This window comes from Lepidochelys olivacea (assembly GCF_965140295.1).
Source record: "Lepidochelys olivacea isolate rLepOli2 genome assembly, chromosome: 2".
NCBI classification, from domain to species: Eukaryota; Metazoa; Chordata; order Testudines; family Cheloniidae; genus Lepidochelys; species Lepidochelys olivacea.
The window spans coordinates 271367793-271380682 of record NC_140412.1 but is presented as its reverse complement, the minus strand read 5'-3'; the positions used below and the strand labels follow the sequence as shown (position 1 = coordinate 271380682).

The 12890-nt window shown below is 53.7% G+C and overlaps 1 protein-coding gene across 5 annotated transcripts in view; it reads right to left on the bottom strand.

Annotated features, from left to right (window-relative positions):
- Nucleotides 1–12890, bottom strand: part of SLC4A2 (solute carrier family 4 member 2) — a 104474-nt gene that overhangs the window by 13808 nt on the left and 77776 nt on the right. For all 5 annotated transcript variants that reach the window (XM_084619881.1, XM_084619880.1, XM_084619882.1 and 2 more), the window contains 5 exons: nucleotides 3910–4024; nucleotides 3540–3724; nucleotides 1597–1822; nucleotides 1031–1246; nucleotides 507–655 (listed from right to left, as the gene is read on the bottom strand). In XM_084619881.1, the coding sequence (XP_084476007.1) occupies nucleotides 507–655; nucleotides 1031–1246; nucleotides 1597–1822; nucleotides 3540–3724; nucleotides 3910–4024 (891 nt within the window). The remainder of the gene's footprint in view (nucleotides 1–506; nucleotides 656–1030; nucleotides 1247–1596; nucleotides 1823–3539; nucleotides 3725–3909; nucleotides 4025–12890) is intronic.

The following is a 12890-nucleotide window of genomic DNA, read 5'->3' as shown; positions in this document are numbered from 1 at the left end:
GGACCTGGGGCTCTCTGGAGGCTGCCGGGGAAGTGGGGGTGCTGGGAGGCTGGGGGGGGTTCGTGAAGGTCTCACAGGGCTACAGGGGACCATGGGGGAGGTTGGAGCTCGGGGGGGATAGGGAGAGGTGTCAGTTTAGGGAGAGGCAGGGGATTATTGGGGCTCCAGCGAACTAGCAGGGCACTCTAGGGGACAAACAGGGTTTCTGGGGGACTATCAGGGAGTTCTGGGGGGCTTCTGGGAGTTCTGGGGGGTCTCTTGGGGGTTGTTGGGGGTTCCAGGAGGCTCTGGGAGGCTACTGGGGATTGTGGGGAGCTCTGGGAAGTAATGGGGGGCTCCTAGGGGCTATCTGGGGGTTCTGGGGGCTTTGGGGGTAATGGGAGGCTCCGGGGGCTATCAGGGGGCTCTGAGCCGCTCTCGGGGGTTCTGGAGGGTAACGGGTGGCTCCGGGGGCTATCAGGGGATAATGGGGGGCTTCGGGGCCCTCCCAGGAGTCCTGAACTCACTGTGAAAAAAGCTTCTTCGAAGACGAGCAGGGGCCCGGAGAAGCCGATGACGAGCAGCGGCTGGGCGCCCAGCAGGCAGAACACGATGCCCTGCACGGCCGTGGAGATGATCAGCTCCGACACTCCGATCAGGTCCTGGGTCTTCTCCCCTGCGGGAGCGAGGCCTCAGCGCCGGAGACCGGCCCCTCCCCGGCCCCTCCCCACTCACCCCCAGCAATGGGCCTCACGTCCCTCCCCATCCACCCGCCCTGCTGGTGGCATCAGGCCCTGGACGCCTTCCCTAGTGACCCCCCAGCTACATGGGATCCCCAAGTCCCCCCCGGCCAGCCCCTGCCCCCTAGGGAGGTGTTCCCAGAACAGACAGGCAGGGGCATGACACCTACCCCGCCCCGTGGCCCTTACCCAGCCCCCCCACCCCCCAGTCCTCCTTAGCCAGGAGCCTCCCCCTGGGTGATTCTTACGCAGCAGCCCCCCCGCCCCCCTGGCCTGGCAGCTCTTTCCCAGCTGCCCCCCCCACCCCTTACCCAGCAGCCCCCCGAAGGTGATGGCCGGCGAGAGAGCGGCGAAGTAGATGAAGATGATGGCGGCGACGCACTGCGGGTTCAGGCTGTCCCTGAAGTCGCTCAGGTACTTGGGGTAGCGCCGGCTCACGTCACGGACGAGCCCCCCGAAGGGCCGGCCCGTGCGCCGCAGGGGGTCGTCCTCGTCCTCTGCCTCCCCCTCCACCACCTTCAGCAGCGCTGCTCACACAGACAGCCAGTTAGGTGCCCACCCAGCCCCAGCCCCACCGCCATGGGGCCTGGCAGGGCAGGGGGAGCCTCGCCTGCCCGGTCCCAGCCCCAGCACAGCCCCAGCCCCACCCCAGCCCCATGCCATGGGGAGCTGCAGCCCCACCCCAGCCCCGCGCCATGGGGAGCTGCAGCCCCACCCCAGCCCCGCGCCATGGGGCCTGGCAGGGCAGAGGGAGCTGCAGCCCTACCCCAGCCTCATGCCATGGCCTAGCAGGGCAGATGGAGCTGCAGCCCCACCCCAGCCCCGCGCCATGGGGCCTGGCAGGGGGGTGCCACCGGCCCCGCCCTGGGCCCGGTACCTTTCTCGGCGGGCGACTTGGGCTCCAGCATGGTGCCCAGCAGCAGCCGGCGCTCCTGCTCCTCTCGCTTCTGGAGCATCTGGCGCTGGAAGTGGGCCACGGAGCGCAGCAGCTCCTCGCCCTGCACCTCGGAGGGCGGCAGCACCACGCTGCAGTCCAGGAACTCATTGATGGCGCTGAGCAGGTCGTGCCGGTCGTCGGCTAGATACGCCGCCTCGTGGAATTGCTGGGGGGGTAACCTGCCGGGTCAGAGGCGCCGTGCGCTGGCCGTGGGCCAGGAGAACACGGATCCTCGGGGGGCTGGGCCCTGGGGCAGGATGACCACGTGTCCAGCCCACAAGGAAGGAAAGTGGGAGACGGCTGGGCCCAGAGGAACCCCCAGGGTTGGGGGCAGAGCCCTGGGACCCACGGCCTTACCCTGCAATCAGGGTGAAAGCCGAGATGGAACTGGGGCGGGGGAGTCGAGGAACCCCCAGGGTTGGGGGCAGAGACATGGGACCCACGGCCCTACCCTGCAATCAGATGGAACTGGGGCGGGGGAGTCGAGGCCCCACAACAGGCCGGGCTGGGGGGGAGCCAGCAGGAGGAGATGGAGCTGGGGCGGGGGTAGGAGCAGGCAGGCTGTGGGGAGCTGGCAGGCTGGGTCGGGGTTACCTTGTCAGACATGAGGGTGGAGATGGAGCCGGGGGGAGCAGCCGGCAGGCAGGGGGGAGCCGGCAGGTGGGGGAGTTACCTTGTCGGACATGAGGGTGGAGATGGAGCCGGGGGGAGAAGTCGGCAGGCAGGGGGGGAGCCGGCAGGCAGGGGGGGTTACCTTGTCGGACATGAGGGTGGAGATGGAGCCGGGGGGAGCAGCCGGCAGGCAGGGGGGAGCCGGCAGGTGGGGGAGTTACCTTGTCGGACATGAGGGTGGAGATGGAGCCGGGGGGAGCAGCCGGCAGGCAGGGGGGGAGCCGGCAGGCAGGGGGGGTTACCTTGTCGGACATGAGGGTGGAGATGGAGCTGGGGGGAGAAGTCGGCAGGCCGGAGGGGGAGCTGGCAGGCTGGGTCGGGGTTACCTTGTCGGACATGAGGGTGGAGATGGAGCCGGGGGGAGCAGCCGGCAGGCGGGGGGGAGCCGGCAGGTGGGGGAGTTACCTTGTCGGACATGAGGGTGGAGATGGAGCTGGTGGGGAGCAGCCGGCAGGCAGGGGGGAGCCGGCAGGTGGGGGAGTTACCTTGTCGGACATGAGGGTGGAGATGGAGCCGGGGGGAGCAGCCGGCAGGCCGGAGGGGGAGCCAGCAGACGGGGGGGTTACCTTGTCAGACATGAGGGTGGAGATGGAGCCGGGGGGAGAAGTCGGCAGGCCGGAGGGGGAGCCGGCAGGCAGGGGGGGTTACCTTGTCGGACATGAGGGTGGAGATGGAGCCGGGGGGAGAAGTCGGCAGGCCGGAGGGGGAGCCGGCAGGCAGGGGGGGTTACCTTGTCAGACATGAGGGTGGAGATGGAGCCGGGGGGAGCAGCCGGCAGGCAGGGGGGGAGCCGGCAGGTGGGGGAGTTACCTTGTCAGACATGAGGGTGGAGATGGAGCCGGGGGGAGCAGCCGGCAGGCAGGGGGGGAGCCGGCAGGTGGGGGAGTTACCTTGTCAGACATGAGGGTGGAGATGGAGCCGGGGGGAGCAGCCGGCAGGCGGGGGGGAGCCGGCAGGTGGGGGAGTTACCTTGTCGGACATGAGGGTGGAGATGGAGCCGGGGGGAGAAGTCGGCAGGCCGGAGGGGGAGCCGGCAGGCAGGGGGGGTTACCTTGTCAGACATGAGGGTGGAGATGGAGCCGGGGGGAGCAGCCGGCAGGCAGGGGGGGAGCCGGCAGGTGGGGGAGTTACCTTGTCAGACATGAGGGTGGAGATGGAGCCGGGGGGAGCAGCCGGCAGGCAGTGGGGGAGCCGGCAGGTGGGGGAGTTACCTTGTCGGACATGAGGGTGGAGATGGAGCGCCCGATCTCGTGGTAGTCCATGTTGGCACTGCTGGGCCCCAGCAGCACGAAGAGGAAGCGGACGGGGATGGGCACCTCCAGCACTGAGTCCAGCTCCACGGCCGCCTGCAGCCGCACGAAGGCCATGGTGGGCTGGTCCAGGAACTCCACGCAGCCTGCGGGCCACAGGCCAGTCAGCGCTCACTGGCGGCCCCCAGCGAGGGGGAACCGAGTCAACACTCGCCCGCAGAAGGGCCTGGCTGCCACATCCAACCCTGCCCCCCATCGGCCGGCGGGCTCGGCACAGCCTCGGCCCTGGGCCCCTCGGCCCCTCTGTCCAGCCAGCCCCACCTGCCCTTACCCACAAGCACCACCGTGGCCTCTGCGTTTTCTGGGATCTTCTCCAGCAGCTTCAGCTCATGCTTCGACTTCGACCTCGTGATGCCAGCTGGGGGTGCTGGGGTCAGGCTCTCTCGCTGTGAGACAGGAACAGGGAACACCAGGTAAAAACCCCGCCATGGGGTGGGAGCCGAGCCACCAAGCCAAGGGCCCAGGGGTCTTGGGCAGAGTCCGGAGCGGGGACAGGGTGTCAGAGTTAAGGTAAACAGGGGCAAGAGCTCCCTGGGGCGGGGTGCTCAGGAAAGGGGACAAAAGGCCCGGGGGTGGGCTGGGTGGTTAAGAACATAAGAGTAGCCAGGCTGGGTCAGACAGGTCTTCTGACAGCAGCCAATGCCAGGTGCCCCAGAGGGAACGAACAGAACAGGTAATCATCAAGTGATCCACCCCTGTCACCCATTCCCAGCGTCTGGCAAACAGGCTAGGGACACCATCTCTGCCCATCCTGGCTAATAGCCAGGAATCCCTGTTGAGGTTACAGGGACAAACCATCCCAATGAGTCGAAAGAATAGTAAATATGGCAGGCGACCAGCTTGGCTTAATGGTGAAATCCTAGCGGATCTTAAACATAAAAAAGAAGCTTACAAGAAGTGGAAGGTAGGACATATGACCAGGGAAGAGTATAAAAATATTGCTCGGGCATGTAGGAATGATATCAGGAGGGCCAAATCGCACCTGGAGCTGCAGCTAGCCAGAGATATCAAGAGTAACAAGAAGGGTTTCTTCAGGTATGTTGGCAACAAGAAGAAAGCCAAGGAATGTGTGGGACCCTTACTGAATGAGGGAGGCAACCTAGTGACAGAGGATGTGGAAAAAGCTAATGTACTCAATGCTTTTTTTGCCTCTGTTTTCACTAACAAGGTCAGCTCCCAGACTGCTGCGCTGGGCATCACAAAATGGGGAAGAGATGGCCAGCCCTCTGTGGAGATAGAGGCGGTTAGGGACTATTTAGAAAAGCTGGACGTGCACAAGTCCATGGGGCCGGACAAGTTGCATCCGAGAGTGCTGAAGGAATTGGCGGCTGTGATTGCAGAGCCATTGGCCATTATCTTTGAAAACTCGTGGCGAACCGGGGAAGTCCCGGATGACTGGAAAAAGGCTAATGTAGTGCCAATCTTTAAAAAAGGGAAGAAGGAGGATCCTGGGAACTACAGGCCAGTCAGCCTCACCTCAGTCCCTGGAAAAATCATGGAGCAGGTCCTCAAAGAATCAATCCTGAAGCACTTGCATGAGAGGAAAGTGATCAGGAATAGCCAGCATGGATTCACCAAGGGTAGGTCATGCCTGACTAATCTAATCGCCTTTTATGATGAGATTACTGGTTCTGTGGATGAAGGGAAAGCAGTGGATGTATTGTTTCTTGACTTTAGCAAAGCTTTTGACACTGTCTCCCACAGTATTCTTGTCAGCAAGTTAAAGAAGTATGGGCTGGATGAATGCACTATAAGGTGGGTAGAAAGCTGGCTAGATTGTCGGGCTCAACGGGTAGTGATCAATGGCTCCATGTCTAGTTGGCAGCCGGTATCAAGTGGAGTGCCCCAAGGGTCGGTCCTGGGGTCGGTTTTGTTCAATATCTTCATAAATGATCTGGAGGATGGTGTGGATTGCACTCTCAGCAAATTTGCGGATGATACTTAACTGGGAGGAGTGGTAGATACGCTGGAGGGGAGGGATAGGATACAGAAGGACCTAGACAAATTGGAGGATTGGGCCGAAAGAAATCTGATGAGGTTCAATAAGGATAAGTGCAGGGTCCTGCACTTAGGACGGAAGAACCCAATGCACAGCTACAGACTAGGGACCGAATGGCTAGGCAGCAGTTCTGCGGAAAAGGACCTAGGGGTGACAGTGGACGAGAAGCTGGATATGAGTCAGCAGTGTGCCCTTCTTGCCAAGAAGGCCAATGGCATTTTGGGATGTATAAGTAGGGGCATAGCGAGCAGATCGAGGGACGTGATCGTTCCCCTCTATTCGACATTGGTGAGGCCTCATCTGGAGTACTGTGTCCAGTTTTGGGCCCCACACTACAAGAAGGATGTGGATAAATTGGAGAGAGTCCAGCGAAGGGCAACAAAAATGATTCGGGGTCTGGAACACATGAGTTATGAGGAGAGGCTGAGGGAGCTGGGATTGTTTAGCCTGCAGAAGAGAAGAATGAGGGGGGATTTGATAGCTGCTTTCAACTACCTGAAAGGGGGTTCCAAAGAGGATGGCTCTAGACTGTTCTCAATGGTAGCAGATGACAGAACGAGGAGTAATGGTCTCAAGTTGCAGTGGGGGAGGTTTAGATTGGATATTAGGAAAAACTTTTTCACTAAGAGGGTGGTGAAACACTGGAATGCGTTACCTAGGGAGGTGGTAGAATCTCCTTCCTTAGAGGTTTTTAAGGTCAGGCTTGACAAAGCCCTGGCTGGGATGATTTAACTGGGAATTGGTCCTGCTTCGAGCAGGGGGTTGGACTAGATGACCTTCTGGGGTCCCTTCCAGCCCTGATATTCTATGATTCTATGATTCATTGAGGGACCTATCCTCCATGAACTTATCTAGCTCTTTTTTTAACCCTGTTACAGTCCTGGCCTTCACAACATCCTCTGGCAAGGAGTTCCACAGGTTGACTTTGCATTGTGTGAAGAAATACTTCCTTTTGTTTGTTTTAAACCTGCTACCTGTTAATTTCATTGGGTGACCCCTAGTTCTTGTATTATGGGAAGGAGTAAATAACACTTTCTTGTTTACCTTCTCCACAACAGTCGTGATTTTATAGACCTCTATCATATCCCCTCTTAGTTGTCTTTTCTCCGAGCTGAAAAGTCCCAGTCTTATTAATCTCTCCTCATACTGCAGCCATTCCAGACCCCTAATCATTTTTGCCCTTTTCTGAACCTTTTCCAATTCCAATATATCTTTTTTGAGATGGGGCGACCATATCCGCATGCAGTGTTCAAGATGTGGGTGTACCATGGATTTATATAGAGGCTATATGATATTTTCTGTCTTATTATCTATCCCTTTCTTAATGATTCCCAACATTCTGTTCACTTTTTTGACTCCCGCTGCACATTGAGTGGATGTTTTCAGAGAACTATCCACACTGACTCCAAGATCTCTTTCTTGACTGGTAACAGCTAATTGAGACCCCATCATTTCATATGTAGAGTTGGGATTATGTTTTCTAATGTGCATTACTTTGCATTTATCAACATTGAATTTCATCTGCCATTTTGTTGCCCAGTCACCCACTTTGGAAAGATCCTTTTGTAGCTCTTCGCAGTCTGATTTGGACTTAACTATCTTGAGTAGTTTTGTAACATCTGCAAATTTAATCTGCTGGCCAGCCCTGGTCCCAGGACAGATCCCTGGGGGACCCCACTATTTACCTCTCTCCGCTGTGAAAACTGTTGAGGAAAGGAGACAAGGAGCCCCAGGGGGGCATGTGATGTTATTGACATAATCTGTGACCATATAGATCATTGTTCCAGACACTGGTATATATTTGCAGCAAATATTGTACAAAGGTTGTTGTGTAAGGTGTCTATGGAGAGGTTCGCAAAAAGAAAAGGAGTACTTGTGGCACCTTAGAGACTAACCAATTTATTTGAGCATGAGCTTTCGTGAGCTACAGCCGATGAAGTGAGCTGTAGCTCACGAAAGCTCATGCTCAAATAAATTGGTTAGTCTCTAAGGTGCCACAAGTACTCCTTTTCTTTTTGCGAATACAGACTAACACGGCTGTTACTCTGAAACCTGTCATTATGGGGAGGTTATGATTTGCTGGTTATGATGATGCTGTCTGTGTCTGTGTAGCATTTTTGTAGTTGAAGTTATGAATATTGGCTATGTCCTTGTATCTTAATATGTTTTGATTCTAAGTAGCCTCAGAGAAGCATTTGGTCAGCTTCCTGAGAAGGGACTATTCTCAGTAAAAAGAAAAGGAGTACTTGTGGCACCTTAGAGACTAACCAATTTATTTGAGCATGAGCTTTCATGAGCTACAGCTCACTTCATCCACTGAATGCATCCGATGAAGTGAGCTGTAGCTCACAAAAGTTTATGCTCAAATAAATTGGTTAGTCTCTAAGGTGCCACAAGTACTCCTTTTCTTTTTGCAAATACAGACTAACAGGGCTGCTACTCTGAAACGTATTCTCAGTAAGTGCCCAATCAAGAAACACTTAACGCACAATGGACCTTGGGAGACACCAATCCACATCTGAGCTTTCCTGGGAACATTCAAACTAACATGTAAACAACGGCGTCCGCCTGTAAAGAACTGAGTCATGCATGGACATGTGACTTGCCCATGTGACTCCAAACTCCATCTTGTTGCTGTGATCTTACACAGGAGAACCAAGGGGTTTCCACCCACGAGAGAGAGTATAAAAGGCAGCTGCATCTCCTCCATTTGGTCTTCAATCCTCCATCTGACCTCTGGAGGAACATTGCTACAAACTGAAGCTCTGAACAAAGGACTGAAAGACCCATCCCAGCTGGGGATATTCTCCAGAGACTTGATTTGAACCTGCCGTTTATTCCTTCACTGCTACAAGAACTTTGCCATGACTGTATGTCATTGATTCCATTGAACCCATTCTAGCTCTCATCTCTATCTTTTTCCTTTTATGAATAAACTTTTAGATTTTAGATTCTAAAGGATTGGCAACAGCGTGATTTGTGGGTAAGATCTGACTGGTATATTGACTTGGGTCTGGGGCTTGGTCCTTCAGGATCAAGAGAACCTTTTTTCTTTTACTGGGCTGTTTGGTTTTCATAACCATTCGTCCCCATAACGAGTGGCGCTGGTGGGGATACTGGGAAACGGGAGTGTCTAAGGGAATTGCTTGTATGACTTCTGGTTAGCCAGTGGGGTAAAACCGAAGTCATCTCAGTTTGGCTGGCTGACATTGCCTTAGTAATAAAGGACACCCAGCTTTGGGCTGTGACTTCCCTGCTCTAAGCAATTTGTCCTGAATTGATACGCTCAGTTGTGTCCCGCCAAAGGCAGCATTGTCACCATGGTGTAGTCACGCTTGGACCCACAGAACCAGGTCAATTAAGCTTTGGGTCAGAACCCCACGCTATCCAAATTTGAACTTTGGTATTGAGAGTTTGATTGGTTAAAGAGCAGTTGCAGTGCGTGAGCAAAGAGCATATGAGGGCCTTGACAAAAAAGCCCTGGAAGATTTGTGTTCAGAAAAGGGGATAAGCTTTAGAAAGAAAGCTACAAATCAAGAACTGAGAAATCGGTTAATGGCCAGTGATCAGGAGGCAGGAGCACAGCCCTTACCTGACGCTACAGAAGCTGCAGAAGCAATTAGAATGCAAAAGGCAGCAAATAAACTGCAACTTAAGCATAAACAGAAACTACCAGATATTTGATTGCTGGAAAAGCAAAAGAATGCTGAATTGGAAAGAAAAGCTGCTGAGAGACAGAAAGAAGCTAAGGAAGAAATGCTAAATTGGAAAGAGAGGCTGATGAGAGAGAGGAACGGGCTCTTAGGGGGCATCTGGAGCTGCTGGCTGCTGAGGAGAAAACTCGCCAGATGCAACAGGAGATGGCCAGACTTCAGCTCCAAGTATTGGAAGAGCAGAGAAAGTCATCACCACCTGGTACTACGCTTCCCTGCCATAACGAAAGAAACTGGGAAAGGATCTGTCCCATTTACAAAGATACTGAAGACATAGCAGAATTTCTGTCTACCTTTGAACATCTATGCGCTCTGCATGGGATCCCAGATGAGTAGCAAATGCCTGTCCTGCTGACCAAATTGACTGGAAAAGCCAGGGAAGTATTAAATGAATTAAGGGAACAAGAAGCCTTAGATTATGTGCTGTTTAAAAATTCTGTGTTAAGGCGATTCAAGGTCACCCCTGAGTCTTACCGGGTTAAGTTTAGAAAGTTTAAAATGTGTAATGATGGTACTTTTGTAGAATGTGCTCATAAGCTGATGGGTTTTGTTAAAAAGTGGGTTGTGGGAGCAAAGACGCATGGGAGTTTTGAAAAACTGCTGAAGTTAATAACTTTGGAACAGTTCTTAGACATTGTGCCTGACCAGGTGAGAGCAGCTGTGTGTGATAGGGACCCTGAGTCAGACCTACAAGCTGCGGAATTTGCAGATGCCCATACCCAAAACAGGGCTTGGGAAGGGTATTAACCCCAGGGGGAAATTAATCACCATTCTCCCCAGTTCAAGAGAAGGAAGGATTTGAAAGGAAACCAGGCCCTGACTCTTATAAAGGAGCTCATGGGGGCCCAGAGGGTAGGAACTCTCACCCCAAGAATAAACAGGTTAAATGCTATCACTGTGGTGTGCTTGGCCACATGAAACCAGACTGCCTGGCCCTGAAGGCCAGCCCAAAACCACCAACCCCAAAAGCCACGGTAAATGCCAACTCCATTACTCTGAGCCCCCAGGCTGACCCAAGCTACAATAGCACCACCTTGAGTCCAGGGGCAAGCCCAGCAGTGGCATGGGAGGAGGTGACGAGCTCACCAGTTATGTCAGGACTGAGGCATGGCAGGGGAGTGAGCGGTTTATTAAGAAGGCAAAGGTCAATGGCGTTCAATGCACGGGGTGGCGAGATTCTGGCTCTGATGTGACTCTAGCTAAGGCACATCTGGGGAAGCCAGAGGAGATGTTGCCAGGGGAGTATGTGATGGTAGTGGCACAATCTGAATACTCTGTGGACCTGCTGATGGCTAGAATCCACCTTGCGTGGGATGGCCATAAAGGGGATGTGAAGGCTGCTGTCCGGGATTTAATTCCAGCTGATGTTTTGGTAGGAAATAACCTACTGAAGGTGCCTGGCCAAGTTAATGTGGTAACCAGGTTGCAAAGAGAGTTTGGGTCTGTGGCAGATACCCTAATTGATGGCAGTGAGGAGGACTGCAAACAGACAGAGTGTCTCTCAGGCTGAGTCAGGCGAGGATTTGTCTGAGATATCGGAGGTGGTTCTGAATTCAAATGAAACTCAGAAGGAATTCATTATGGCCCAGCGGAGTGATGTATCACTAGAGAGAGCCAGGAATGATGCTCAAAGTCAGATCCCAGCTAGTGAAGAGAGGCAGGTTTTTCATGCTGTTGTATAGGGAGCCTCCTAGGGGAAGGAAGCATTCCCAAACAGGAGTTCGCAAACAGCTTGTGGTACCTGAGAGTTATCGCAGTGATTGATTTATTGAAGGTCACTGAGAGTACCGCAGGAGCTGTGAACTGTGCCAGAAGCGTAAGGGGTTAAGGGGGCCTAGCAAGGGGCCCCTCCAGCCTCTGCCCATTATTGGGGAGGCTTGTGCCAGGGTGTCTGTGGATATTGTGGGACCACTCCCAAAACCTTCCAGGAATGGGAAGAAATACATCCGTGTGCTGGTAGGTTTTGCTACCAGATACACTGAGGCTGTCGCATTGTGTAATATTGAGGCAGAGACAGTGGCAACGGCCTTGTTCTCTCTCTTTAGCATGGCGGGTTTTCCCGAGGAAATAGTGTCTGACTGTGGCTCTAATTTTATGTCTGTGCTTTTCAAGCAGTTGTGGGAATTATGTGGGGTGAAGCACCTGAAAGCTGCTCCCTACCACCCCCAAACTAATGGTCTGGTGGAAAGGTTCAATGGGACCCTGAAGTCTATGTTGAAGATGTACATGGATAGACACCAGAATGACAGGGATGTTATGCTGCTGGATCTATTGTACGCATATAGGAGTGTGCCCCAAGAGTCTACAGAGTTCGCTCCCTTTGAACTACTCTATGGGAGTGCGATGTTATTGACATAAGCTGGGACCGTATAGATCATTATTGCAACCAAGGTCCTGTAGTGGCACCAAATCTTGCATAAGGGGGGTCAAATAAGGTGTCTATGCCCTAGTCTACACTGGGGGAGGGGTGACCTAAGATACCCAACTTTCAGCTACGCGAATAGCAGAGCTGAAGTCGGCAGACCTTAGGTCGACTTACCTGGCCGTGAGAACATCGGCAAGTCGACGGGAAGCGCGTTCGGGGATCGATTTATCGCATCTAGACAAGACGCGATAAATCAATCCCCAATAGATCGATCACTACCTGCGGGTGGGTAGTGAAGACCTGCCTTTTGACAAGTTATGGTTGGCTGGTTATGATGATGCTGTCTATATGTGGGTATCATTTTTGTAGTTAAAGTTATGAATATTGGCTCTATCCTGTCTGTAGTTCAAACGTGTGCTGTGCTTCTGGGTGCCACCCCAGACAAGTTGGTGTCAGCTCTGCCCAGCCTGCTGGATGACCCATTAAGAACCATCAGCGATACCATTGACCCATTGCGAGAAGGCAGACACGCCTTGCGATTCAGCAAAGTATGCAGGGACTTGCCCATGTGACTCCAAACTCCATTCTGCTGTAATTTTCCACAGTAAGAACACAGAGGGGTTCTTACTCCTGGAAAAGTCTATAAAAGGCTGATGCCACATCTCCATCTTGTCTTCAGTCCTGCTTCCTGCCTCTGGAGGGACTTTGCTACGCTGAAGCTTTGAACCAAGGACTGAAAGACCCATCCCAGCTGGGGATGTTCTCCAAAGACCTGATTTGAACCCGCAGTTTATTCCATGACTGCTACAAGCCTGAACCAAGAACTTTGCCATTGCTGTGTGTCATTGATTCCGTTTAACCCATTCTAGCTCTCGTCTCTATCTTTTCCCTTTTATGAATAAACCTTTAGATTTTAGATTCTAAAGGATTGGGAACACGTGATTTGTGGGTAAGATCTGACTTGTATATTGACCTGGGTCTGGGGCTTGGTCCTTCAGGATCGAGAGAACCTTTCTTCTTTTACTGGGGTATTGGTTTTCATAACCATTCGTCCCCATAATGAGTGGCCCTGGTGGTGATACTGGGAAACGGGAGTGTCTAAGGGAATTGCTTGTATGACTTGTGGCTAGCCAGTGGGGTAAAACCAAAGTCTTCTCTGGCTGGCTGGTTGGGTT